This window comes from Convolutriloba macropyga, unplaced genomic scaffold (genome assembly GCF_964194025.1).
Source record: "Convolutriloba macropyga unplaced genomic scaffold, txConMacr16.3 SCAFFOLD_621, whole genome shotgun sequence".
In the NCBI taxonomy this organism is placed as follows: domain Eukaryota; kingdom Metazoa; phylum Xenacoelomorpha; order Acoela; family Convolutidae; genus Convolutriloba; species Convolutriloba macropyga.
In genome coordinates this window covers 18,283-45,996 of record NW_027449495.1, presented here as the reverse complement: position 1 = coordinate 45,996, position 27,714 = coordinate 18,283, and the positions used below count along the sequence as shown (strand labels likewise).

Below are 27,714 nucleotides of genomic sequence, written 5' to 3'. Positions count from 1 at the left end.
CGAAGACGTCCTATGGTTCATAGATAAAGTTTTTAGAGAAACGCTTATGGTTTCAATGTCTTCGACACTTGCTTTTCGCACTTTTCTACTGAATTTTTGGTTGTTGCGTGTATTTTTTGTTGTTTTCGTAATCATAAGACTTATTGTGACTTCCAGTTGATGACTTATGATTGACAAATATCATTTGTTTCTCATTGAGGTATATCTTAGCGTATTTTTGACTACTGTTGAAAGCTATTGAAATTAATGCCTATGATATAACTGGTTTTCTCAAAAATTTGGTTTTTGTTATATTTGTTCATACTTTTAAAGCCAGATTGTTAAAAAAAGAACAACCTCATTGCTGTTAAAGAAGTATATGAAATTAGAAAAAAAATGTCCAGTAACTTCTCTTCTCTTCGGTGCGGCACCTTTCTCACTCAGTTTTTTCTGAATTTGCTGTTTTTGCTTTTTTTTAAAACTCTTCGTATATTCGTAAAATGCTTACTGGTCTCATAGGCTTCTCATTAATGATTGAAAAAATGATGTTACTCAATGAGTCAATTTCTAGCAAAAACTATTAAAGATTATGATAATGTTCGATTTCAAAGACTTTTTTATGTTTTTCAGTTTTTGTTCTTTTCGTCAACTTATAACTTATGCTCATCAATGAGAAGTTCCCATCCTTGTTATTCAAAAACCATTTTTCCATTGATATCATGTCGTAACTGATGTTTTGTTTGTTGGACAACATGCGTTTTTATAAAAGATTTGTGAGTGGTCAATATTTGTGTTTCTCTTTCTCTTCTTTTAGCATATTCGCTAAAAAAATTGTTTTTGCTTATTTTGTCGTTTGTTTTTCCGCGTAGCGTTTCCAGTGGCAGAATTTGTGAGCGCTGCATCGGGGCGTCGTGTTATGTAATTCAATTAAAGTTCGGTTTTGTTACAATTTTTTAAAGTCAAATATCTATTTTTTTTATCTCATCAGGTTGACATTTAAGTCAAAAATGTCGATGAGCTCGGGTCGGAACATCATGTGCGAACGCACATTAACGAGCATCCTTGTTGAAACATATATCATAAAAACTTTTCGCTTTGTCATGTGATTAAATTTGCAACTTTTCCATTATACTACATCTACCTTTTTGGTCTTATATGATCGCATACTCTTCCCTGTTATCACTAAAAATATACCAACATAATGGGAGGGGGCTATATTTTGGTGGGAGGGGGCTATAATGGGAAAATTCATTCTTTTTTACATAACAGCACACTGCTTTTTCTTCTCTTTCTTTGGTTCTGCTTTGAGCGCTTCTCGAACAGCTGCCTCAAAGACCTCTTTGATTCCCTCCCCGCTTGCAGCCGAACACTCCATGTACTTTATGCAGTTTGGGATCATTTTCTGAACTTTCTCGCCTTCCCCGGCTGAGATTTTCCTAGAGTCCTGAAAAAATTTCACAGAAAAAAAATTATCTGAGTGAAGCTTTCCAGATCTTTTCCATTTGTGCTCCCCCAGTACGTTTTGCGCCCCTCCAGTTACAGAGCACATGTCATTACATAGTAAATCATTATGTAAAAATATGACACGTGCGCCCCCACTTACAGAGCACGCGCCATATCTTTACAAAATGATTTACTGTGTAATGACACGTGCTCTGTAACTGAGGGGTGCATTCGACAATAACTGATGACGTGCGGTATAAATTATAGTACAATTCAAATTTATTTTATTGTTGATTATATTCGTTTGCGCTCTCATTGCTAGAGTAGTGACCAATTATTTTATGGCAATCGTCGTGTTCAAATCCAACTTCTCTGAAGTAACTACCTTTAAGACTAATTCAGTTTTCCTTTAATATTTTTCACTATTTTAAACTTTAGAAACATTTGGAACCAAGATATACTACTTTATTTCGGCCTCCACAATAAAATTCCAAGTACATGTAAACGTAAGCCTAATAAACGTAAAATTCCAACGGCGCACGTTTTTTTTTACAAAGGGGAGAGTGTAGGTCAGAAACACTTTGTCGAAAAATATCAGTTACGAAATTAGTTATTGTTGAAATCGCCGTTGTTTATCGCGTGTTTCATCTGATATGGTTATTTTGATCAAACGGCAAATCGATGAGTTTTATGTCTTAAAAATCCCCGAAAAATGTCAACAAAGATCGATTTTTACCAAACAAATTGTGCTACACTTCAATTTCAATCTAAAACAACTCAACGGAATTTTGATAATGTTTACGGAGGGTAGCAACCTTCAGTATCAAACAAATATTAGGAAAAAGGAATAATTTTGTTGGCCTTTTCGTAGTTGGATTAGTGGAAGACGTAGGAAAAACGGCGGAACGTGCGACGTGGAATGCTATTGGAGCCATTTCCGTGTTCCTTCGATTGCAACGAAGCAGTATCAAAAGATCTCAGAACATTTTTCCGAAGGTGCTTGTCATTCCGATTGGCGGTTGTTTGAAAATGATTAAGGGTTGTGGCGTTCAAGTCGACGTCAAGAGAGGCCATTTCCATATTACTCATATTTCATTTTGCTTTATTTCCCGCTGTCTGACTTTTTTGTCTTTTTTTCTCCTTCCATATTTCACTTCCCGCTTTGTGACTGAATGTTTTGTTCATAAAAACCTTTTGTTGACAAGTACTTAAAATTTCATTCTCCTTCAATCCTGATTTTGATTTCAAATATTTAATTCTTTTATTGATTTCACGCTGCAAAGCTAAGGCCCAAAATAATTAATCAATTCACTTAGCAGAATCAATTCTAGAAAATAAGCCGTCATCTCGCTCCTCGAAGACTGAACTGATTTAGTAAAATATGATACGCACTGAGAGAAAGGCTTCAAAACAGATGACTTCGTCTTTGCTCTATTGGTGAATTAACTTCTCGTAACAGAACAAGTACCAAAATTAAAAATATAAGCTCGTCAAACCAAGAACCTTTTAATTGTATCTTGTGATAGCTTTTAATCTCAAAGCTGACGTATGAAGCAAACTAATCGAACAGGAACCTTGACAGTAATTTTTCAAAAAGCGTTAAATACGGACCTTTTTGCGAGCCTAAAAACATGGCACGTGCAATGACGCCTCGTCTGATGAAGAATTAACAATCGGTGCAGTTGACGGAGAAGAATCATCAACTGGATTTATCAGATTTAGTGCACCACTCGAAAGCCTAATTCAATCAAAGTTACATATATAAAAAAGTTATGGAAGCTTCGTTAACTCTTTTTATCCACTTCTGGTTATCTGAACATATCCCAGGTTGAGGTGCCATCCGGAAATGAACTCTGATCATAATAAGTCCAACGCACACGGAGGATATTTTTCTCCGGGATGGTCTGATCAGAGGTTACTTTCGTCTGGAACGTTCTGATTAGAAGTCACTTCCGAATGGCACCTCAACCTGGGATCAGTATGAGCGTCTACTGGTACCCAAAAAAACTACTTCCAAAGAAAGTGGCAGCCGCTTTCAGGTGCCGACTTCCGTTCAATGCGGGAAGCGCTATTTTTTGTGAAAATGGTTTTCACAAAACCATTTCTTGCCCTAAAAATTATATGATTGAATAAATGTGAAAAATAGTTACGATCTGCTGTAAGATCACTTCATACAATTTTAATCCTTTTAGTCTTTTTGCCGCTCAATTTTACGATTTATTGTTTTAATTTTACTAAAATCAGAAAATATACTGCAATTAATCTGCGGCACAATTCATTGCCGATCGCGCTTCCGTCAAACATATTTTGCGGTGGTAGGTAGTTTTCACTTTTCAGCTTCCAATTTAGAACAGCTGACTGTGTTTTCCGTGTAGAGGCACAACTTTTTGGTTCGCAAAGTTCGAAAGTATGTTTTACACGCACAATGTATAAACATTGAAAAAGTGAAATCTGGTAATAGAAACGAGTAAATTTACTCAAAAATTTTGTACCGCTAGACGCCCCTAATGATCCCAAGTCAAGGTACGTATCAATGTAGAAGTTTTCAAGCATGATGCTTAACGTTGTGGGGTAATTTTTGTCATTGTGTCTTGTTTGCATATGTGATATATCCATTACTTTGAATAAGTGCCCTGGGTTTCGACAGGGTAAGTGGAGCCAGCAGAACTGCGCAGAAGTGGACAATTGAATTCGTTGTTGTTTGATTATGGGTGGCAGATATATGTAGTACGTCAGTTTATATAAATAGTGTAAATTAATCGCCAACGCTTGATCTAGATATGTGGAATTAGCTCAGTTTCAAATTCGGTAACTTTTGAGAGTCGTGCTGAAACTCTGGTCTTTGATACTCGACAGCAATTCTAAAACGTATTGCCTTCCCGTGCACCTTTACCTTCTTAAGGCTGGCTTGATATCCGATTTCAGGTTCGTAGTTCATCTTTTTATTTTACGCTGCAACATGGAGAATCAGATTTTTCCAATTTCATAATTCCGTTGACGAAATGATATCTCATAACGTCGTCAGAGGGTGAGTGATCCGCAACCAAAAGTAGACTTGCTTTGACCTGAGCACTGCTGTCATTTCAGTGGTTCACCATTGTGCTGGGTAAGGAACCAATTAGTTCAGAGTTTTTTCTTCTGCTTCTGATAATATCATCAGGTTGTTTCCCGTACCGAACACCAAAAGTAAATCAGTACTGGGCAATGGTAAATGCAAGTCTCCTATGTAATATATTTTGCTCGCGTTCTCGCTTGAAAATTGTTTCTTTCAAGCATATATTTACAGCGCAAAAGAAAGCGTTTTTAACAGTTGTGGTGGAGCAGAAACGAGGACAAACGTCTAGGGTGCGGGAGATCGTGAGTTCCATCCCCGTAAGGTACTTTATTTTTACAATTGGCCCAAGGCTGACCATTGTAAAATCAGACTGAACATAAGTCTGACCATTAAAAAAGTGACATGAATCATTCTATGATTCAGTAATGACAGGAATTGCATTTATACTGGCCGAGTACTGAAACGCACTTGGAGTTAGGTACGGGTTAATGAATTCAATGTTATGCAATGAGAGGCGGCTGGTGTTATTCTCATCAACGGGCTGTGCATTTAAATGTCAACTCATAATCCGAAAAAAGCCTAACCTTTTCATAACAAATAACTATGAAACTATATTAAACAAAGAGGCAAAACAAACCTTATTGAATGTTTATAACCAAAAAATTCTTTAATTAAACAGTGCACAATGATACCAAAAATAATTGACAATAGAAAAAACGTACGATGCAGATTAATAACTGGACTGCTTTTTTAGAATTGTTGACAAAATCTATTTTTTTCTTCTGTTCTGGTTATTGGGATTTTTGTTTAAAACAGTATTGTGGTTTACTTTTGAAAACAGAGAAAAATCTATAGAGAAAAAAAAACGAAATAGACTGTTAACCAATTGGATTGATTTTAATGATCTCTTAAACACCTTGATGCAAAATTTTCAAATTGGCCTGATGGTCTAGTAAATCCTCGAGCTATCTCAAACTCTTGTCTTTAAGTATCAAAAATTTTTGAGAGCGAAATTACTATAATCATTCCAATTTCCATGGATGAAAACTAAACAGAAGTAGTTACATATAGAACAATCAGTTTTCAGTGTTACATTTCAGTGCTACCTTACAAAGTTAATATTTGACCCAATTTACTCTTGAGATTGAAAAAAGATACAAAATTCAAATGGGGTTTCCCTGAGAAAAGATCAACAGTTCCAGCTGCCCAAACTTATTAAAATACAACCTGTTTTTCAAAATTCAGTATTCTGCATAACAATCATCTATCTTGCTATCGATAGAAATTTTTAATTTCTACCGCACCGTTTTTTTAACTCGATCCTAGAAGTTACCGTTTTGAAGTAACGGGGCTCAAAATCATTGCCTCATTTATCTGTGCCAGAATAAGCAACTAATATAAAAAAAAACGGAAAGGCATGAAGAACCTGCTGTTACTATTGATGTACCAAGAGTTTATTCTGCAAGTTCTATTGTTTATATTATTTAAACGAAATACCAGTCACCTCAACGTTTTGAATTTTTTGTTACGAAGATGGCTGGAAAAAGATGGCGAACAGAAAATAAGCTTTCCGTCAAAAGCAGTAACAGCTGAAGATTTGCGATGTGATAATGCAATGAGGTTTAAAAGCGTGTCTTCTAGTTATTTGCAAAAACTATGGCTGCTGTTATCAAAAAATAGATATTAGATCAAATTGTAAAACATAACAAACTGGATATCATGTGTAACATATAAAAACTCACAAAAAAACACGGGGCTGTACATGGCCCGAAAGAGGAACTTCATGCAACCATCCTCTTTTCTTGATAATTAGAAAGCATGCGATGGATAAGTTGACCCGACCGTCGTGTACAGATCAGCTGCAAATCAAAACAGTAAGACCAATCTGACATTCTACCAAGTATATTATGATATCAGTTGGGATTTAACAATGCGAGCTAAGAAAACTGATTTTTTTCTCCACTTTTGTTTAAAATTTAGTCTCATGAAATTTTCATATTTATCTTATTTGAAACAAATATACAAGATTAAATTTACGCACAACAAAGGACGAAAGAACGGAATTGATAGTTCCAAAAAGACAACTAAAGAACACAAGAAAAAGTAGACAATTTTGTGGACTTTCTCGTTTAAATCTCCGTTAATTACCATAATGAAAAGCGAAATTCTTTTCTTCTTAAAAAAAGTAAACAATTTGGCCAAAATTTTCATCAACATTTACTTTCTTGCGATGTTAAATTTTTTCCATATATTCTCTGTTTTTAGTGTCAAACACCAAAATTTAACAAAACATAATTATACGATCTGACAAAAAAATAATGTTTTTATGACTCCCGATTTTAACCACAGTGAAAAAAAAAACATTTTTGTTTAGAACCTAAAGTTATGGGAATAGGTGTTACGTTGGAGAATGGTACGTTTTGAGCATATAATTTTAAATTTCGCTAACCTCTCCCAAAAATAAATCCCGAGTTGATGGGGGGGGGGTGATCGGTTACTGTTCATACAAAAACAATAATCGTCATTGGAAGTTCTGAAAAAATTATTTAAGTGGGTACGGCAGTATTTTGCTGTCTGAAAAAAAATCATAGAACTCCCCAGAAAAAAAAACAGTATATCTAATAAAGTTGATGAAATGACTGAATGTAGCTAGATCTAGCGCATTCTTTGTAATTTGAGTTGATTGTTTGGCTTAATCCGAATAGGTCCGCATTCTCAACTTTTGCATCCATGGCCAACTACTTGCGTCAAAAATGTGGAGAAAATGTCAACTCTATACACCACTTTGTAGTTTTGTTCGCTTCACTAGTATCCTGCGATCTCTGTCAATCAAGTTGCTAGCTGTACGCCCCTGCGCTACATAAGCACCACAACCGTCTTTTTGAGTTGGTTTTTTACTATTTCAAGTTTCTTAAAAAAAAACTAAAAGTTTCACTACTTGCTAGCGGCAAAAACCCAAAATGTAGGCACAAAACACAATGCTGGAACATTATAAGTCAGGAAGTTAGCTATGTTTAAAATCTTTGTTATTTATCACTTATTTTGGGCATCAGGATCGATCGATTTTTCCTTAGCCCTTAATAATCCCCAAAAATTTCCATCAAAGTTGTCTATTTTTACTCAATATAATGTGTGACAATTAGATTCCAATCTAAACATATCGGGGGAACTGTATGTTAATAATTACACAAGGTAACAGAAAGCATAGCTATACCCTCAAATCCAACTTTGTGCCCACTAGAATTGAAGATGTAGACGGTGAGTGGTGCTGAAGCTCTGGTACCCAATAGTCAATTACTCTTTCCAGAGTATTCATTCGGTCCAGGGAGAAGCAAATCAGAAATATCTGGGTATCCGGGTAGCATAGAGATCTTGCTCTTTCAAAATCTTCAACACCTAAATATAGATAGTTCCGAATTCTATTAAATCTTGCTTTTTAGACCCCAATTTTGCTGTTAATGTCAGACCGGACGTACTCTTGAACGAGCACTGTTCAAACTATCCGGATCAAACCACCAAAATATCCAGATTCTAGACCATGCTCTGATCAGACAGACTGTTCGGACTCTCGATGGAGCTCTGATCAGAGTTTCGAGGCCATAGGTAATGCGCTGAACAGACCACTCTGTGTCTTGGTGCGGCACGGATCATAGTCTACTTCAGACCGTAAATTTGCTGTCAGTTTCTGTGGGCTCGAAAAGACGTGTGTTCCTGGTCAGACTCACCTGTGCTCGATTGCACTTCTGATTAGATCCACTTGCGTTCGAAATCATTTATGATTAGACCCAGTTGCGCTTGAAGCCGTTTATAATCAGACTAGAGCGTGCTTGAAACCGGTCCTGATCATACTCAATTGCGTTCAAAATAGTCTGACCAGAGAATGATTTTAAATATGAACAAGTCTCTTAATTTTGCTACAATATATTTATTTCATAAAAAGAAATTTTTGCAGTAACATACTCAAAAATGGATATATGTGAAAATATTGCTAGAGAAAAAAGAACCCAGCTGCTTAGAAAAAATGTTTTTTTTTATACCGTTAACATATATTTCTGATTCTATAGATGAATTTATATAAATTGTCATAAGAAACGTCTCGATCTACAGTTAACTAAAATCATCTACAGGGTACTGGCATTTGCTATCAGCTGGACTCCTGGGTTCTGATCAGACTCAATTGTGCTCTAAATAGTCTGATCAGAGACCGATTTTAGGTATGAACAAATCTCTTAATTGACTGTAATATATTGAATTCATCAAAACTGATGTTTGCAGTAGTATACTCAACTATGAAAGCGCCATTTCTGAAAATGATGCTAAAGAGACCCTAGCTTTTGAGAAATCAATTTATTTTGCATATCGTTCATATTTCTATCTCAATGGATGAACTGATACATTTTCCGTAGGAAACGTCTTGATCAATTAAAATCCTCTAAATAGCTGGAATCTTTGATTCTGATCAGAGCTATCCAACTTGAGATGGATTTTGCATCAGAATGCTACTTAATTGTTCGCTCTTGGCAGATCCAACCTCTCAGTACAAAAAAATGAAAATGGAAAAATAATGCACTCAAAATGGTCTCTGATCAGACCCATTAGCGCTCGAAGCCGTTTCTGATCGGACGCAAACGAGCTCAAATCCACTCTTGATTAGACTCAAGCTTGCTCGAATCCGCCTCTGATTGGACTCAAGTTCGCTCCTGTGCTCTATATTTCCCTGTAATTTCGAGCGCAAAATAGTTTGGTTCAATAAATTACAGGGGTGAAAATTTTACGTACAGTATCATTACAATAAATAAATTTACTTACATTTTCATTTTAAAAAACAATATTTTTTAAACGGGAAAAAGCGATTTCGAGTTTTTCAATATTAAATAATTTTCCAGGGAGTATCATACTATAATGACTAAATCGATTAAAGTGCCATGAATAATGAAGAGGAACGTGTAATTGTGTTGTTCGGGAACCATACCAAATCTCTACCCTTGTTCCAAATCTCTTCGAAAAATCCCTCCAAAAAATAGAGTGAAAAATGCAACATAGCAGAAACACATCATTAGCTTCTCTAAGCTGCAACGATTCATGCACCAATTTAAAATTATATCGGATCCGACCAGGCGTTTTACAGTATCTTTATATTCTTACAAGAGCTTTGAATTGAGAAATACAAACCACAATCTGAATCCGTTTCTAGTAAATGTTCGGATCCAATTTAGTGGGGCAGGAACCATATAATCAAATGGTTTTTTTTGTTCAGTCAATTTTGACTGATTGATATATTCATTGTAGAGGTTTGTAAGTGGTATCATTAGAAAGCCCGTACAACGTAGAACAAATATTTAGAAAAGTTTGTTGATTTAATCTTTCCACGGAATTATTGACGTGACTTTAAAAACTTTGAAAATTTTAAGATTTTAAAAATTTGTGAACACTTGACTGATTTTTGTTGTTTTCTTATATTTCCTGTAATTCTACGCAAGTTTTACGGAATTTGGGGAAAATCATGTTAAAAGCTTAACGGCAGTGTTGCTGAGTTTATTTCTAAGGACAAAAAGAGTTTGTTGAACTGTTGGCATGAAGTAAGCTTCTTTAGTCTACTTAATTTAAAATTGCCGTGTTAACACACATAGAAACTGCTGACTCAATCTTTGTTAATTCCAAAAACGGCTAATTTTTATTGCATTTTGTTTGAGAGTGTTCTTGATTCAAAATTGGACAATTTTCGCTAATTTAACTCAACACTTATCCAAAATGAGTCATAATATTGACAAAAATAAATTCTTCGAAGCGTTTCTATCTCATCTTCATTTGGCAGACAATTAAGCCAAAATATGGATGAACAGGGTTGGAACATTTTGTGCAAACGCATATTAGAAATCCTCTTGTAACTGAAGAGTTTAAATGGTTAAATTAATATTTAAAATCTGAATACTTTTTGTTTGGTAAATACGGACTAGATTATTTTACAGTTTTTTGCATTGATATAAATTGTGAATTGGGATTAAATAAGTTTGATTAGTACGATCAATCTAGATTTGTTTCAAAGGGAAGAAATCCTTGTTTAAAAATTTTGACTCCTTAGTTTTTTTGCATTAATCAGCACTTAAATTAAACTCTATCGTAACAAAGTTCAGAAGGTTAAGATGAAAACTATAAAACTGAGATTGGATCCATACATTCATTCTATCATTCACTCTGTTGGTTTATACTAATATTAATGTTTTTGGATGTTACTTTTAAATTAAAACTATGAAACACGCAGAAAACAGCCTCTCTCACATGTGTTCCGATAAGAAGATAGATTGCGCAAACTCTACGAGCCAAATTTGCCGATACCAATTCAATACTGGTCCAGCGGCAAGGTCTTCGAGAACTTCTGAATAAACTTCAATAGAGCACTTCAATTACAAAAAACTCTTAAGAGTTGATGTAAGGATTGCGAATAAATTTTACTAATAAAGCATAAATTCAAAACAATGATTTTAAGCAGCGGAATTTTTTTATCAAATTTTGAGTATAAAATACATAATTTATTTTGTATATATGTTTTAAATCATTAAAAGGGAACAAAATCAACATACAATAAATCCCTGATGGCTATTCCAAAACAGTCGCTTGAGAAAATATTTGCATATTCGCTAAATACATGATCATAAAAACTGATTTTTTGTTTCGAGCCCACTTGTGGGGTTTTCTATTCTCGTGTGGGGTTTCTTTGTCCAGTCAATTTTGGCGGTTGGTATTCTTATCGTACAGACCTTTGAGTAGTATCCTTACACAGCCCGTCCAGCGTAGAGTGGGAGATTAAACGCTTTTTTCAAATCTAGTCCTTTTGGAAGAATTATTGATTTTTTACATTTTAAGAACATTTTTATTTTTCTATTGATTTTGTTCATTTTTCATCCTTTTTCCCATTTTTCTAATTTTTTGAACTTTTTGTTGCATCCTGGTTTCTTAAAGTGAATCAAGTTTAGATTTCAATCTAGATTTTTTGGACTTTGAAGCCATATTTTTGTTTTTTTTTTGCTGCCATTTGATTACGGTTTTGGTTTTTTTATCGTGATTTCTGGCAAAACATCAAAAATTTACGACATTTTTTAAATGATAACTGCATGCTGTTGCCTGATTTGACCTCTGGGCAGCTAATGATCTTTACTGCAAAACAAAATTTTCAACTTAATATTTTTTTTTTTGCTTTTTGTTCGATTATCACTGAGTCCGAAGGCTGACAAGTCTCATTGAAGTTGTCGTTAAAGTTCTCAAATTTTCTTTTTGTAGTTTTGTTACAATCAGAGTAATGAAAGCTCTCATTGATTTCAATAGTAAAAAAAAAACGAAACTTTTCAATTTCTTGAGCACAAAACTAATGAATTGTATATTTCGAGACAATATGCTTTCAAAAAAAGTCATCATAAGTCAAAAAAAGACAAATTTGATAGGATAATTTTCCTTTAAATGGATAGCTTAACACAGACAAAATCAACGGCAATTTTTGTATTTCGCCTTCAATTGGTTTTTAACTAAAATTGTTTTCTTGAATTTTGATTTTTTTTGCGAAATGATTTATCATTTATTTTGATTGCTTTTGAAACCAATTTTCACTTAAAATTTTTTTACAGTATTTAAAAAATGGTTACTAACAGTTTTTAAAAAATTATTTGCCTTTCAATATGGTTTAAATGGCATCCCAATTATCCCCTTCAACAAGAATATATAGCTGATTCATAATTAAACTTATGTGCTCGTTCATAGTTGTTTAGTGGTTGAGTTATTCGAGAAATTTTATTTGGTTCTTAAATTTGTACACCAAAATGTTTATAAAATTTTTAAGATTTGTCTTTACTTTCGGAAAGGTGGTTCTAAACGATTTGATCCATAGTTTCCTCGAACAACCATTTGCTAAATTCAAACAGAAAAACTGACATACCTCTTTCATGACTCAGCTGAATTTTATTGTTGCTTGTGTGACCTCACTTAGAATTTGCAGTCTCAAATTCGATTTACAACGGGTGCACCTCTGCACTCAGACATAAATCTAAATTGAGCTATAGGCGTCCTTTTGAATAGAATTGCAGTGTAAGCTAGCTGGAAGGTTTTGTAGCCGTTAGTTTGCAGACTGATCTTTAGAGATCTTACAGCTTGAAATTTAGTTTGAAAATAGGGTTGATGTTGAATTCTACATCTCCTTTTTTGTTAATTGCGGCTTTAATTGGTGCTAAAAGTGCATTAGATTTACTTGTTTATGTTTCATTCCATTCAATATGATGTTCATTTTACTGAAACAAAATGTTTGAAAGTCTGTCCTTTTCATAGGAAGAATCAGATTTTAATTACAAAACATCACCTAAGGAATTCAGTAAATGCAGTTTTATTGTCTTAATGATGCATATATCCTTTATGTTTGTATAGATCTCATGGCAACTAAAGATTTTGTTAATTTAGACAGTACCTGTTTTCATTAAAATTTTGTAAATGTTGCCCATTGTTGATGATGCATCAATTCAAGAAGGCCAAAGCCAATATTACAAAACTTGAAACTCTTCCCGCCAAAAAAGTGGGAACTTGACTTCGTCCAACAAACACGTGTAAAACAGTAACTCTCCGATAAAAGAGACTGAACAAAACATTATCTTACTGAATTTACATTACTAGAAACGTGTTCTCTACACATAGAGTACATACATACGGACTAGATCATTTTACAGTTTTTTGAATTGATATAAATTGTGAATTGGGATGAAATAAGTTTGATTGGTACGATCAATCTAGATTTGTTTCAAAGGAAAAAGTCATTGTTTAAAAAATTTTGATTCCTTAATTTTTTTGCATTAATCAGCACATATATTAAACTCTATCGTAACAAAGTTCAGAAGGTTAAGATGAAAACTATAAAACTGAGATTGGATCCATACATTCATTCTATCATTCACGCTGTTGGTTTAACACTAATATTAATATTTTTAGATGTTACTTTTAAATTAAAACAGTGAAACACGCAAAAAACAGCCTCTCTCACATGTGTTCCGATAAGAAGATAGATTGCGCAAACTCTACGAGCCAAATTTGCCGATACCAATTCAATACTGGTCCAGCGGCAAGGTCTTCGAGAACTTCTGAATAAACTTCAATAGAGCACTTCAATTACAAAAAACTCTTAAGAGTTGATGTAAGGATTGCGAATAAATTTTACTAATAAAGCATAAATTCAAAACAATGATTTTAAGCAGCGGAATTTTTTTATCAAATTTTGAGTATAAAATACATAATTTATTTTGTATATATGTTTTAAATCATTAAAAGGGAACAAAATCAACATACAATAAATCCCTGATGGCTATTCCAAAACAGTCGCTTGAGAAAATATTTGCATATTCGCTAAATACATGATCATAAAAACTGATTTTTTGTTTCGAGCCCACTTGTGGGGTTTTCTATTCTCGTGTGGGGTTTCTTTGTCCAGTCAATTTTGGCGGTTGGTATTCTTATCGTACAGACCTTTGAGTAGTATCCTTACACAGCCCGTCCAGCGTAGAGTGGGAGATTAAACGCTTTTTTCAAATCTAGTCCTTTTGGAAGAATTATTGATTTTTTACATTTTAAGAACAATTTTGTTCTTCTATTGATTTTGTTCATTTTTCATCCTTTATCCCATTTTTCTAATTTTCTGAACTTTTTGTTGCATCCTGGTTTCTTAAAGTGAATCAAGTTTAGATTTCAATCTAGATTTTTTGGACTTTAAAGCCATATTTTTATTTGTTTTTTGCTGCCATTTGATTACGGTTTTTGTTTTTTTATCGTGATTTCTGGCAAAACATCAAAAATTTACGACATAACTGCATGCTGTTGCCTGAATTGACCTCTGGGCAGCTAATGATCTTTACTACAAAACAAAATTTTCAACTTAATATTTTTTTTTTGCTTTTTGTTCGATTATCAATGAGTACGAAGGGTAACAAGTCTGATTGAAGTTGTCATTAAAGTAATGAAAGCTCTCATTGATTTCAATATTAAAAAAAACGAAACTTCTCAATTTCTTGAGCACAAAACTAATGAATTGTATATTTCGAGACAATATGCTTTCAAAAAAAGTCATCATATGTCAAAAACAGACAAATTTGATAGGATAATTTTCCTTTAAATGGATAGCTTAACACAGACAAAATCAACGGCAATTTTTGTGTTTCGCCTTCAATTGGTTTTTAACTAAACTTGTTTTTCTTTAATTTTGATTTTTTTTTGGGAAATGATTTATTATTTATTTTGATTGCTTTTGAAACCAATTTTCACTTAAAGTTTGAACAGTATTTAAGAATGGTAACTAACGGTTTTTAGAAATTTATTTGCCTTTCAATATGGTTTAAATGGCATCCCAATTATCCGCTCCAACAAGAATATATAGCTGATTCATAATTTAACTTATGTGCTCGTTCATAGATGTTTAGTGGTTGAGTTATTCGAGAAATTTTTTTTGGTTCTTAAATTTGTATACCAAAATGTTTATAAAATTTTCAAGATTTGTCTTTACTTATGGAAAGGTGGTTCTAAACAATTTGATCCATAGTTTCCTCGAACAATCATTTGCTAAATTCAAACAGAAAAACTGACATACCTCTTTCATGACTCAGCTGAATTTTATTGTTGCTTGTGTGGCCTCAATTAGAATTTGCAGTCTCAAATTCCATTTACAACGGGTGCACCTCTGCACTCAGACATAAACCTAAATTGAGCTATAGGCGTCCTTTTGAATAGAATTGCAGTGTAAACTAGCTGGAAGATTTTGTAGCCGTTAGTTTGCAGACTGATCTTTAGAGATCTTACAGCTTGAAATTTACAGCATTTTTTTTTGCGAAATTATTTATCATTTATTTTGATTGCTTTTGAAGCCAATTTTCACTTAAAGTTTTAACAGTATTTAAGAATGGTAACTAACAGTTTTTAGAGATTTATTTGCCTTTCAATATGGTTTAAATGGCATCCCAATTATCCGCTTCAACAAGAATATATAGCTGATTCATAATTAAACTTATGTGCTCGTTCATAGTTGTTTGGTGGTTGAGTTATTCGAGAAATTTTTTTGGTTCTTAAATTTGTACACCAAAATGTTTATAAAATTTTCAAGATTTGTCTTTACTTTCGGAAAGGTGGTTCTAAACAATTTGATCCATAGTTTCCTCGAACAATCATTTGCTAAATTCAAACAGAAAAACTGACATACATCTTTCATGACTCAGCTGAATTTTATTGTTGCTTGTGGCCTCAATTAGAATTTACAGTCTCAAATTCGATTTACAACGGGTGCACCTCTGCACTCAGACATAAATCTAAATTGAGCTATAGGCGTCCTTTTGAATAGAATTGCAGTGTAAGCTAGCTGGAAGATTTTGTAGCCGTTAGTTTGCAGACTGATCTTTAGAGATCTTACAGCTTAAAATTTAGTTTGAAAATAGGGTTGATGTTGAATTCTACATCTCCTTTTTTGTTAATTGCGGCTTTAATTGGTGCTAAAAGTGCATTAGATTTACTTGTTTATGTTTCATTCCATTCAATATAATGTTCATTTTACTGAAAAAGAATGTTTGGAAGTCTGTCCTTTTTATAGGAAGAATCAGGTTTTAATTACAAAACATCACCTAAGGAATTCAGTAAATGCAGTTTTATTGTCTTAATGATGCATATATGCTTTATGTCTGTATAGATCTTATGGCAACTAAAGATTTTGTTAATTTAGACAGTACCTGTTTTCATTACAATTTTGTAAATGTTGCCCATTGTTGATGATGCATCAATTCAAGAAGGCCAAAGCCAATATTACAAAACTTGAAACTCTTCCCGCCAAAAAAGTGGGAACTTGACTTCCTCCAACAAACACGAGTGAACAGTAACTCTCCGATAAAAGAGACTGAACAAAACATTATCTTACTGAATTTACATTACTAGAAACGTGTTCTCTACACATAGAGTACAATTTCTGTGCGAATTTTTTCTTTGCAATCCTTCTGATTTAAATATTTTACTTGCTCACAAGCATCCCCGTTTTTCCACCCGCTCTATTGAATATAATTTGAGTTTTTTTATGACAATTTGGTGGTGGAATTCTAATTTACACAGTTACTGGAATTCTAAAAGATTTACTTGTTGGCCGAATTCTGATTTGTTGGTGTTCTATGACAATGCGTTTTCTATGACAATGGGTATTCTATGACAATGGATGTTCTTTGACAACATTTTTTTTACTAAACCGAAAAAAAACTAAAATCTGTGACAATTTTTTTTGGAAAATATAGGTTTCAGTAGTCACCTAGAGAAGGCCATGACATTTGTTTTTGGTTTCAAACGTTACCGCAGATGATCGCCCTAGGTCTCAGACGTTACCTAAGAAGTCCCGTTCCCCCTTAAAAAAACATTGAATCGAAAACTGGTATTTTTCTCACCATAGCTTGAGCAAAGAAGCAACTGTTAGTTTTCTGAAAAATCTGGCAATATTTCAAACTTTTGGACAAAAAATTATTGATTCTTTTGCAATTTTTCGATAAAAAAGAGTTGATAACAGTTAAAACTCAGGCGCATCAAAACAAAAATCGAGTGTCGTTTTATCTTGTTAGAAAAGGACACGCTTGCTAACAAAAAGTTGCAAAAAGGTTTTGATAGAAAAGTTTTACCTCCTCAGAATCAGATATTCAAGTTTGTTGGAATCTTTTTCAATTTTTCGATTTTTCTTTCTTGACGAATGGCTGCACTTTTATTGGAAAGAAAAGCTCTTTGCTAGTTTAAAACAGCAGCAATAAATTCATTAAGCAAAACAAAAAAGTTTTTGCTGCTTTTGCTAAGTAATTGAAAAGTGAAAGCTACATGAGCCAGAATATTTAAAAACAATTGATCAAAGAGCAAGCTGATAAGCAAAATCATTTTTTACGCTTCCTGCAATTTTCCAACTCAGATAGCAAAATCTTGATCAATACTTATGTCAACATAGCTTTTACAAAACTCAGATTTTTCTTTTATGTTGTCCTCTGTCTCAGCAGTTACAGTTGATGTCCCTTTTTCCCTGGTTACAGACGTTACCAATCAGGTGAAGGAAGTTTTTTTTTCGAAAGGTCACAGTAGTCACCAACTGTCACAGTAGAAAAACTGGTTGCAGAAGTCACCTTAAAACATGATGAAGATTGATGACCTTACCTTCACATAAAAGATTCTTCAGTTTGGTGTTCAAAACAGCAAAAATAAAAGAAACAGTTCAACAGAAAAGATCTCACTACAAAAAAGTTCCTTTGAAAGCTACCTAATTGTGTTCAGTAGCTCGTGTTGCCTGAACGCATCGCCTTTGTCCCAATTACGAATTAACTGAAATTTTTTTTTATTCCCTGCTCAGACACACTTGGTTAGGGTATCATTCGCTTGAGGGAAAGAGAAACATCTGGAGTTTAATTGTGAGCAACTAACAAAAGCAAAAGTCCTCGGTCTAATGTAACAATTATTTAGTCATCCTAAGTTTATTGGTCAAAAATTCATAAACAAAACTAGCAATTATTTGAGTCTCTTGAAAAAAAAACGGTCTACGTTCACACTTCCGAGAGTTTTCCGTTTTTTTCAAACAAAAAATCATAAAGCTAGATTTAGCTTCAATAATATAGTGTAACTGCTTTTGGAGGGATTTCCTTTTGGAGGGATAGCCTGGATGACGACGGACAACTCAGCCAGTCGTCCACACGATTACGAGATGACATTAGCGTCAGTTCGAAGTTCAGCTCACGCCTTCTTGAATCCAACAGATCATCGCCAACACGAACCGAGAAGCCAACACAGGCGGTTCAGGACAACAATAATGAAGTTGAAGCTCTACTCCAACCTCCGCCAATACCTCCCAGGACAAAACCTTGCATCTTTTTGCCAACAAACAGCAATACACAACCACTGTTATCAAAATTTCTGAGAACTAGTCAAACCTTCTCAGCAAAAAAGTCCAAAGCGAACCAACAACTGGATACATCCACAAATCCGTTTGCCTTTGACACAATTCAAACTGACGAACTGAATCCCAACGCATCAGGAGACACCACATTACTTCCAACAAAGCAACCAATAGACGTTTAATTTGAGGTTGATGTAACCTCCAACAAAAAGTTTGTTGATTTTCAAAAAATTCAAACGTCAACAGCCACAATCACAACTTTTATTACTAAACAACATAACACCAACATTCCAAATACTAAAAAAAAGCTGAGCATATTTCAGGATATAGTAAAAACAATGTTGAGCCTAACATAACTCAACAACAGAAAACACCCGCTGAGGATACGTACCCGCAGACGTGTCAATTTGGCAATGAAATTTGTATTCATAACAAACCTTACAATCAGTTTCCTATACCTAATATTATTGATAACATGTCAACTATTACAACTATCTCCCCTAGTGCCATTCAACAGGTAACAGGGCCATATGAACAACCCTAGGAACCCTTTTTATTAAATCAAGCTCAACAAACTGATCAAGTACTTTTGAAAAACCGTGAAACACAGATCGGTTTAAAAAGTTCTACTGCACAAAACCAATCGGAATTCTTTCCAGTACAAGAGATAATATAAGTGGCAAACAAACAGTGCCAGCAGTTGTCAGACCAAAAACTAAAATTCATGAACCGCGACTTGACTCAGGAGAACTTGACATCAATGTACAAAATCTCAAAGGGCAAGTGTGTCATATTCAAACTCAGAATGTTTAGCAAACCGCCATGAAGACAGAAAAGATTCACAATTATCAGTTTCCTCTTGGTACTATGGCAGAAACTACGATTCCTTCAAAAGTAAGGAACAGTTATCCCACAGTGCTGGTGTCCAATTCTCAAATGAATACTCAAATAAACCCTGGTGCTTCGCAAATCACAATGACGTCAAACGAAAAGGGGAGTAATATATATGATGCGAATGGAGAGCTGTTAAACCAGCTTTTCAACATCATGAACTCAGTCGAAACGAGGAATATTGCGCCGATACAGAAGATCAGATAGCTGGAAGTTCACAGTTTTGGCCGAATTTACACCAGCAACAGCTCCTCGGCAACCACTTTGTTCGCAATGACATTGAGAATGACATCGAACCAAGTCAATTTGTACAACCGTACAGGACAAAAACAATGAATGACTGTAATTCTGCATCAGTGAACCAGTTGCTATGTCTACCAAATTCAGACAAAAAGTACACAGATCCTATACAATTGAACCACAGACCCCCTGCCACAACAATTCATAAAAACAGCAATAACTACCAAAATGTAATATCCCAATCGCCTGGTCCAACAGTTGCAATGTTTAATGATAACAGCAACCCAAAACCTTCGCATTATGCTCAATTACCGCAATTTCTGCCACCACCAGTTCCAGAAAGCCTAGGCAAAAACTACATTGCCAACAACGTTGTAAGTAACAAGCAAGTAACATCACCTAAGGAACTTAGTAAATGCAGTTTTATTTTCTTAATGATGCATATACGCTTTATGCCTGTATAGATCTCATGGCAACTAAAGATTTTGTTAATTTAGACAGTACCTGTTTTCATTAAAATTTTGTAAATGTTGCCCATTTTAAATCGTACATTTTCTTTTTATTAATTACCAATACTCAGAGGTCTCTTTGAAAACCCAAAAAGGTCTACAAACTACAATAAAATTCTATTTTGTAGTTTAATGTATCGACTACTTTATATTTATTTGTTTTAGTAACAAAGAATTTTCAAATGATTGTATTTTGACCCAAGACGCTTGTATCTGAATCTTTTTTTACAATCTGAGTAATGAAAGATCCCAATGATTGCAGTAGTCTGATAATAAGAGTATGGCTGGAGTTAATTGCAAATAGTTTTCATGACTGGTCACTCTGTTTTCGTGAGAAAAAGAAGAATTTTGATTTCTGACATTTTTGTCAATTTTTTCTTCTTGCCCTTCAGTATCATTTACTAAAATCGACATAAAATGTACAACTCAAGCTTTCCGCTTTGCTCGGGCAGAACATATTGTGCCATTGCACATTACCCAGGTTGGGATCCGGACCCAAATTGTCCTCTGATCAGACTCACTCGAGCGCACATCCCTCTGTTTTCAGAGGGAAATTACAAAATCTGGTCGGCAATTTGAGCGCACTACAGTCTGGACCCTGATTTAGAGATGGTCTGATCAGAGGTCATTTTGGTCTGGAGAGTCTGATCATAGTCTGATTAATGTCAGAGCAGTGGTCTGAGTTTGACTCGGTTGGAGATAGGCTTATCAAAATTTTGTCGGTCTGGAAAGTCTGATCAGAGACCCTATCAGTCTGGAAAGTCTGATCAGAGGTAATTATTGTCTGAAAAGTCTGATCAGAGGAAAATTTGTGTCTGGACATCAACCTGGGTGGAGAGCCTCCTTGTTCTTCAATTTAAGTTTTAACCCCAATTGTGCATTTACCTCTAACTGGTAGCTCATATTAGACATCAATTGTATAGTTGTTCGTAAATATGATAGTGCATTCGATAGTGCTTCAAAACTGCCACAGTCCCGGCTAATCTCTTTTTAAATGAGCTTGAAGTGGATATATTAAACAGGACGAGGTCCACCACCCAAGACAGGTATTTGACCATAAAACGCATCGGCCAGACCAAACAGTCTTTGGCTACCCTTGACCAGACCAAACAGACTTTGAACACCGGTGGCCAGACCGAACGAACTTTGCCCAAATTTATGTGACCAAACGGAACAGACCTAGTTTGTTGCCAGACAATTGGCCGGACCAAACAGACCCTAGACCAGACCCACTTAAACATGTGGAAGCATCCAATCAAAATCATAATTATTCGTTCCACTTTTCCGAGCGAGAAATGATAATAGAGAAATTGATAGAGATAATAGAGAAATGTTAAAAATAATGAACAGATGTGCATTAAAGTAGAAAGAATTGCAGTGGAGTATTTGAAGAATAGTACATTCTATTGGCCCGAAGTGAATGAAACCTAATTTTGTTCAAGCTTTATAGCGTTTGGCCATGACCCGCTGCGCAAGACAATTTGAATCAACGTACGACATAATTTGAATCAAACATCAATCAATCATAATCAAACAAGGGACTATTGTACCCAAAAAAAGTCGTTTTGATTTTCGGCAGCACGCTATAGTTACTCAGGTCGAGGTCCCAAACGGAAACACGTGTTTCCACACCGTCCAACAAGCAGAAAAATTTTATGTCCAGAAATTCTTTCGTTCACCAGGTATTTGTGGGTTCATGTCCAGACTTTCGACGTGTCAATCTCTCTATACTATTTCCAGTAATTTTGAAAGCACGAAGTTCGCTCGAATCTTTATCTTAGGTTTGGACATAACTTGCTTTCACCTGAGACCTCAACGTGTAAGCTAATTTTCACATCCTATCTTAAAATAGTGCAAAATAAGCTACTCGTTCTCCCCGGCTTTATTAGGTAGCATTAAAAAGCGATGTAGGTTAACAAGAATTAACTTAATTTAAATAAGAATTAACTTAGTTTAAATACATTTACTAATCTTAATGTTTAAATACACAGGGAAACAAATTGTAGAGTTTCTGTTGTTGTATTTGAAGCACTGACGTAAACCGTATATTTCAATAAAAAGATATCATAATTTTAATTGATTATCTACAAAAAAGAAACAACAAAAAATTGAAATTTTGTATGTTTCTTGCAGTGAATGAAATTAAACAATATTAACCGTTTGATTGGTTCTATTTGGTAACCATTTTTAAAAAATTTCAACGTATTTTGAAAAGAAATATCTAAGAGACTTTGAAAACTGTGTATTTCTGATAATTGAGAAATTATTTTTTTCCAACTCAAGAAAGGCATAAGTGAAAAACTAACCTGTTGTGTCTACAAGATGAACCTCAATAGTTTGGCCATCGACAATAATTGACGTATTGTGTACGTCTTGCACTGTGGGAATAAAAGAATCTGTAAACTTGTCATTGAGAAACCTGTCCAAGATACAAGTTTTCCCAGTACATCCACTGCCAACAATAACACATTTCACACGTGGCGACATCTACGAAGTGCTCCCCTGTACAACGGCAGAATGATACAAAATTCCCTGTAAAAATCCACGGGGATTTCATCTCTCAGCAGTTACTCACCAATTAGACAATCAAAGCAAAGTACTACACAAAACAGATGTAAAAAATCCGTATATCTCGGTGAATTTCTCCCCTCTATTTCTCTACAAATGGAATTAAATCATATAGAACCTCCAACGAATCTGATTGGTCGAGAACTTTAAAACACTCAACACATAGCAAGTGGTACATTTTGAAATTCTGATATTTCTCAGGACCTTCTTGGACAACCGTGACAATTCACTCACTCTCATTGTTGTCCACAGTGAAGAATCTATGCGAAAACAATGACAAAAAAGCATGAACTTTGTTTCTCGCATTCAAACATAACGCAAAAAAAGTCAACGATTTTTAAAGGATTTAGCTAGCCTAAAACTTTACAGCACGAACTAAATGTCTTCCTAATCTATAATTATTATTACTACCCTATGACGGGCGGATTCAAAACTTGCAAGATTCTTGCAAGAATCTTGCAAGATATCAAGCAAGGCAAAAAACAAATCCGGGTACAAATGTTTTAGGAAACATCTTTGAAGAAATTTATTGTTTATTAAACAAATTACAAAACCTAAACAAAAACATTAGCCCGGATTCAAAATCTTGCAAGATTCTTGCAAGAAGAATTCAATTCTTGCACGAATCTTGCAAGATAAATGGAAGAACTATGCATTATCTTAATTAATCTATACATTATCTTAATACACTATACATTTCTGTAATTAATCACGAATAAAATTTCCTTTCATTTCGGTCAAACGAACTTTAACATTTTGCGGTTATTAGATTCTGCAAACATGGGCAGCAGCGAAATTATCGACGACAGTGACAGTGAGAGTGAAAAACTCCTGGCACTGCAGTCCGCTCTTTCACGACTACAGGCCTCGTGGACAATTTTGACCAATATTTCCAATTTTGAAGCTAATCTGAATTGGTTTTGCTTAGTGTCACTTTTTTCCACGCAAGCTTACAACTCAAATGTTAAAATTTGGTCATCAATAACGCAGAAATGATCGAGAATTGTTTTACATCAAATATATCATTTACTATGTTATGAAGCGGATTCATCTGTTCAATCAAACAACGTTCGAAAAAAATTGATTCTATATCGCCTCTGACCACGTACATTGTCATTATACTGCCTGCTAAGATCGAGTCAAGCTATGGTGCGTTCAGGTGGAGCCATACTAGTTGAGCAATTCAAAATAATGTTTGAGCACTTTCTAAACAAGGAGGCTCGGTAATGTGCATACGCACATAATGTTTCAACCCCGCTCATCCACATTCTTGACTTAATTGACTACCATATATTGAACCGATAGAAAAGTTTCAAAAACATACATATTGCTCAATAAACCATAATTGGATTACAATAAGGCCACGCTAGAGGGCCGATAAAACTTGTTGTTAATAGGACTACTGGAAATGACTATAATAAAAATTAAAGAACAAACATTAATTACGACCAAAACTCGATGTCTATATTTTTTAAAAATTATAACAAAATCAACCTTCCATCAGATGGAACCTAAACAAAAAATAACCCTTATTTCAATAGGAAAGATATGGGACGTGTTAATGCGACTGGGTAACCGGTCGACAAACAGAGCAAAAAGGTGCCAAGTTCAGAAATACGTTTCTTTTTTTGAAAACAATTGATTTCAAAAATGATTATCGTCATTAGATAATATGTGAAATCACTAAAAACTTTAATTATATCTGCATATGAGGCAATTGAGACCTCTCATTATCTAGTGTACGTCATACGACTACAAAAAGAAGGACAAATACCGACAAAACTAAGCTTTACACGAAATGGCTCTGAAACCGTCGAAGGGGTTGAAACCAAACACTTGTTACTAAGAGCAATGAAAAAGTTCAATTTAGCAATATTCTAAAGCCAATGGGACCTACCATTAGCGTAATAATTTTAAAAGAAAACAAAAGTCCTTTAAAATGTACAAATACATAAAGTTCTCAGTTATGTTATAAAATTTTGTAGTAACAGTAGTAACAAAGCCGAAAAACAATTGGTTGGCACTAAAACCATTATTATTTAACTTCACAACAGACATAAGAATTCAACAAAAAGATGCAACACCTCAGAAAGCCAATTGGGCCTATCATTAATGAGACTAAGTCACGAGACGAAAAAAAATCAAAAACAGGCAGAAGCCAAAACTTCACAAACAATTTTAAATCACAGTCTTCAAGTTACTGCATTTATAAGATGTTATCTGCAAGAGCTGGAAAACATCACTTGGGTCTCATCTGAAAATCAATGGAGTTTTCCCTATAAAAGAACTACATAGAAATGAGAACAAAAAACCCAAAATAAGAACAGTAGAGAAATTTCGAACGTTTCTTAGGAAATTAAATGGCCCCAGCAATCGGTCAAAACATATAAGCAACCGCGAAAATAATGTTGGAGTCAACAAAAGTAATTGAGACTTCTTATTAGTGAGATTGAGTTACAGTGTGACAAAAATCAAAGCAGAAAGGAAACAGTTGAAAAAATCTTTTTTAAAAAAGTTAGCTTGAAAGCTACTAAAATAAAAAGCTCTATACTGAAAGGTTAAAATAGGTTGTTATTTGTCCTGGGGAACAATTGAGAGCAATCATCGCCAGGTACGCGAAAAATCAATAAAGTTTGCAAGAGAACAGTGTCTCAGCCCAAAAGCGCAAACTATTCAATAAAAACAGTTAACATATTCGGATACACCTTTTTTTAACCCGTTCATTTTTCCAACTATAATTATCTTCATTTAGATTTATCAATGATGTAATAAATCGAAAATGAAAAAAAAGAACTCAAATAATCTGCAATTAAATCCGAGAAAAATCGAAACTCGTTGTGTCAAAACCATGAATCCATTAGTTAATTATAAATCCGCTACAGACATTAATTTATTGACTAACACGAAATGAGTTTTTGTTTGTTTTAACCGAGACTACGCGGAAGCCGAGAGAAAAAAGAGAAAGTGGTGGCAAAATTCAAAAATTCGCCTACATTTTCTTAAAACAAATGAAGTAAAAGTTAGAAGAGACATTAGGTAGCATCTGAGAGCATTGTCTGCTTCAAATGTACTTCTTAATAAACCATTCCGATCACTGATTGCGTTGATTATGTTATTGGACTACAAAAAGTAGAAAAAAATGATTGCAAAACATAAGAAATCCACAAAATTTTTTCGAAAGCAATAGGTAAGAGCTAAAAAACACGAGCTTTACTCTGAGACCGTAAAATATGGTCGTTAGTACGCATTTTTATTTAAAAATATCTGTCGATAAAAGAGCCTTTATTTGAAATTCTTGTCAGGATTATGCATAAGAAACTATATGCGGAATTTTTTTTAAAAAAGGCCGCGCCCCATTAAAATCTAAAATGTTTACCGTATGGATCTACGGTGAGATCAATATCAGCCCTGATATTGCTCTGCGACTAAGAAGACATTCAATTGTTCAAATGGTTGCGAAATAGCTCAATTTTTCAACAAAATTTTTCAGTATATCAAAAATAAATAATGCAGTTCGTTTAATTATTGTGATTAAATTTGCAAAAATCTGGCAAAATTATGATTTCTGAAGACTCCTATAACCAGCGGGAGTGCAACTAACTCTCTTTTCAAGCTGGCAATTAATAGGACTGCAGTTTTTGGGTGTCCACTTCCAGCAAATGCAGTGAAAGTGGGCCAAAAATGCGTATTTGGTCGCATTTTTGACGAAAAAAAAGTCTTGATTTTTAAAAAATTTTGCATAAATTTCAGCCAAAAAGCTCAGATCGAAGAATTCAGCAACCCCCCTCTATCTTTTAAGATAAGATCAATCCCACTACCGTTAACATTTTAAAGATATTTTAGCAAAATTAACGAAAATTTGGTCAAAATTAACAGAAAATGTGAACGAAAACTACGGAATTCACTCTACTTTTCTCAAAGTTTAAACCTCCATATTTTACGCTGGACGGGCTTTCTAATGATACCACTCACAACTCTCTACGATGAATATATCGATCGGCCGAAATTGACTGAACAAAAAAAAACCCAGTTGAGTATATAGTTCCCCCCCCCCCCCCCCACACTAAAATTGGGGTCGGAACCATTATGAAACCTTTGTTTTGATTATTCATGACCGCGGCAAAATATGATATTGCTTTGAGGTGTGTATTCCACCCCACCCCCCCCCCCCAAAAAAAAAAATAGTAAATTTCTAACATGCGCGATTTCTGGCAACGCGGTACTCGCAGGTGACCAGACAGTACATTGAACAAGACAGTAGATAGAATTTGACTTTAAAAGTTTCTGAATTTTGGGACAATAAACCAAAAGTACATAGAAAGCATATGCTCTATTGACAGTAGTTAAAACACCATTTAGTTATAAATCTTGAGGTTGTCGCATTTGACTGCGCTTAGCGGATGATCAACGCACAAACCATTCAGAAAACTTTCTGAATAAGCACTGAAAGTAAATATTACACTGAGAATGTTCTGAATCAGTTCTGATGCCGACTGAAGTAATGGTTAAGTGACTCTGCTTGAAGTCACTGAGAACTAATGGCGTTTATAGAGAACCGCGAAGCGGTTGGAGATAATAAGTCAGAATTTCGAAATGACTTCTGCAGAGTCACTTAACCATGCTTAAAACACAAAACGCGCACGTTTTAAAATGACGAAAGTCAACGGAAATCAACTTCTGCCTAAGTAGCAACTTCTGAGATTTTAACTTCTGGCATTGCAGACTTTCGACATTTTAAAATGTGTACGTGAGTGTTTCAATGTTAGGTACGGGTGTCGCTTCGATTCATTGTTTCAGCTTTTCAATTTACTGTCTTTCGATCGACTGTCATAGCTCTATATGGGTGCCCTTTATTGCGTATAATTGATTTTCTCACTATACTAATTTCTTGGCTATTCAAAAAACTCACTTTCATCCAAAAAATCTTATATATCTGAAAGTTATTGGCGCTGTGTTTCAAGATACGAAAAAGGAAAAAAATGGGAATAAAATTTTGATAGTTGCAATTAACTATCTTACCAGCTGAGAGATTTTTGTATGTAAACTTTCTGGTGCAACGTTATAATAGAAACTTGATGTTTTCCAATTCGAAGCTTGAATTTTACAATATGAACTGGTGG

At 34.4% G+C, this 27,714-nt stretch overlaps 1 protein-coding gene across 3 annotated transcripts; it reads right to left on the bottom strand.

Annotated features, from left to right (window-relative positions):
* Nucleotides 1-1,162: 1,162 nt before the first annotated feature.
* Nucleotides 1,163-27,714, bottom strand: LOC142355073 (ras-related protein Rac1-like). 3 transcript variants are annotated; one of them, XM_075407349.1, is made up of 4 exons: nucleotides 27,614-27,714; nucleotides 22,333-22,558; nucleotides 7,692-7,873; nucleotides 1,163-1,423 (listed from the first exon to the last, which is right to left on the bottom strand). In XM_075407349.1, exons 2-4 carry the CDS (start codon nucleotides 22,511-22,513, stop codon nucleotides 1,238-1,240), a joined length of 549 nt encoding a protein of 182 aa, XP_075263464.1. In that variant the 5' UTR covers nucleotides 22,514-22,558; nucleotides 27,614-27,714; the 3' UTR covers nucleotides 1,163-1,237. The 3 variants fall into 3 exon arrangements, with proteins under 3 accessions (XP_075263464.1, XP_075263466.1, XP_075263465.1); XM_075407351.1 differs by having other exon boundaries at nucleotides 7,692-7,864; XM_075407350.1 differs by having other exon boundaries at nucleotides 22,333-22,528; nucleotides 27,614-27,699.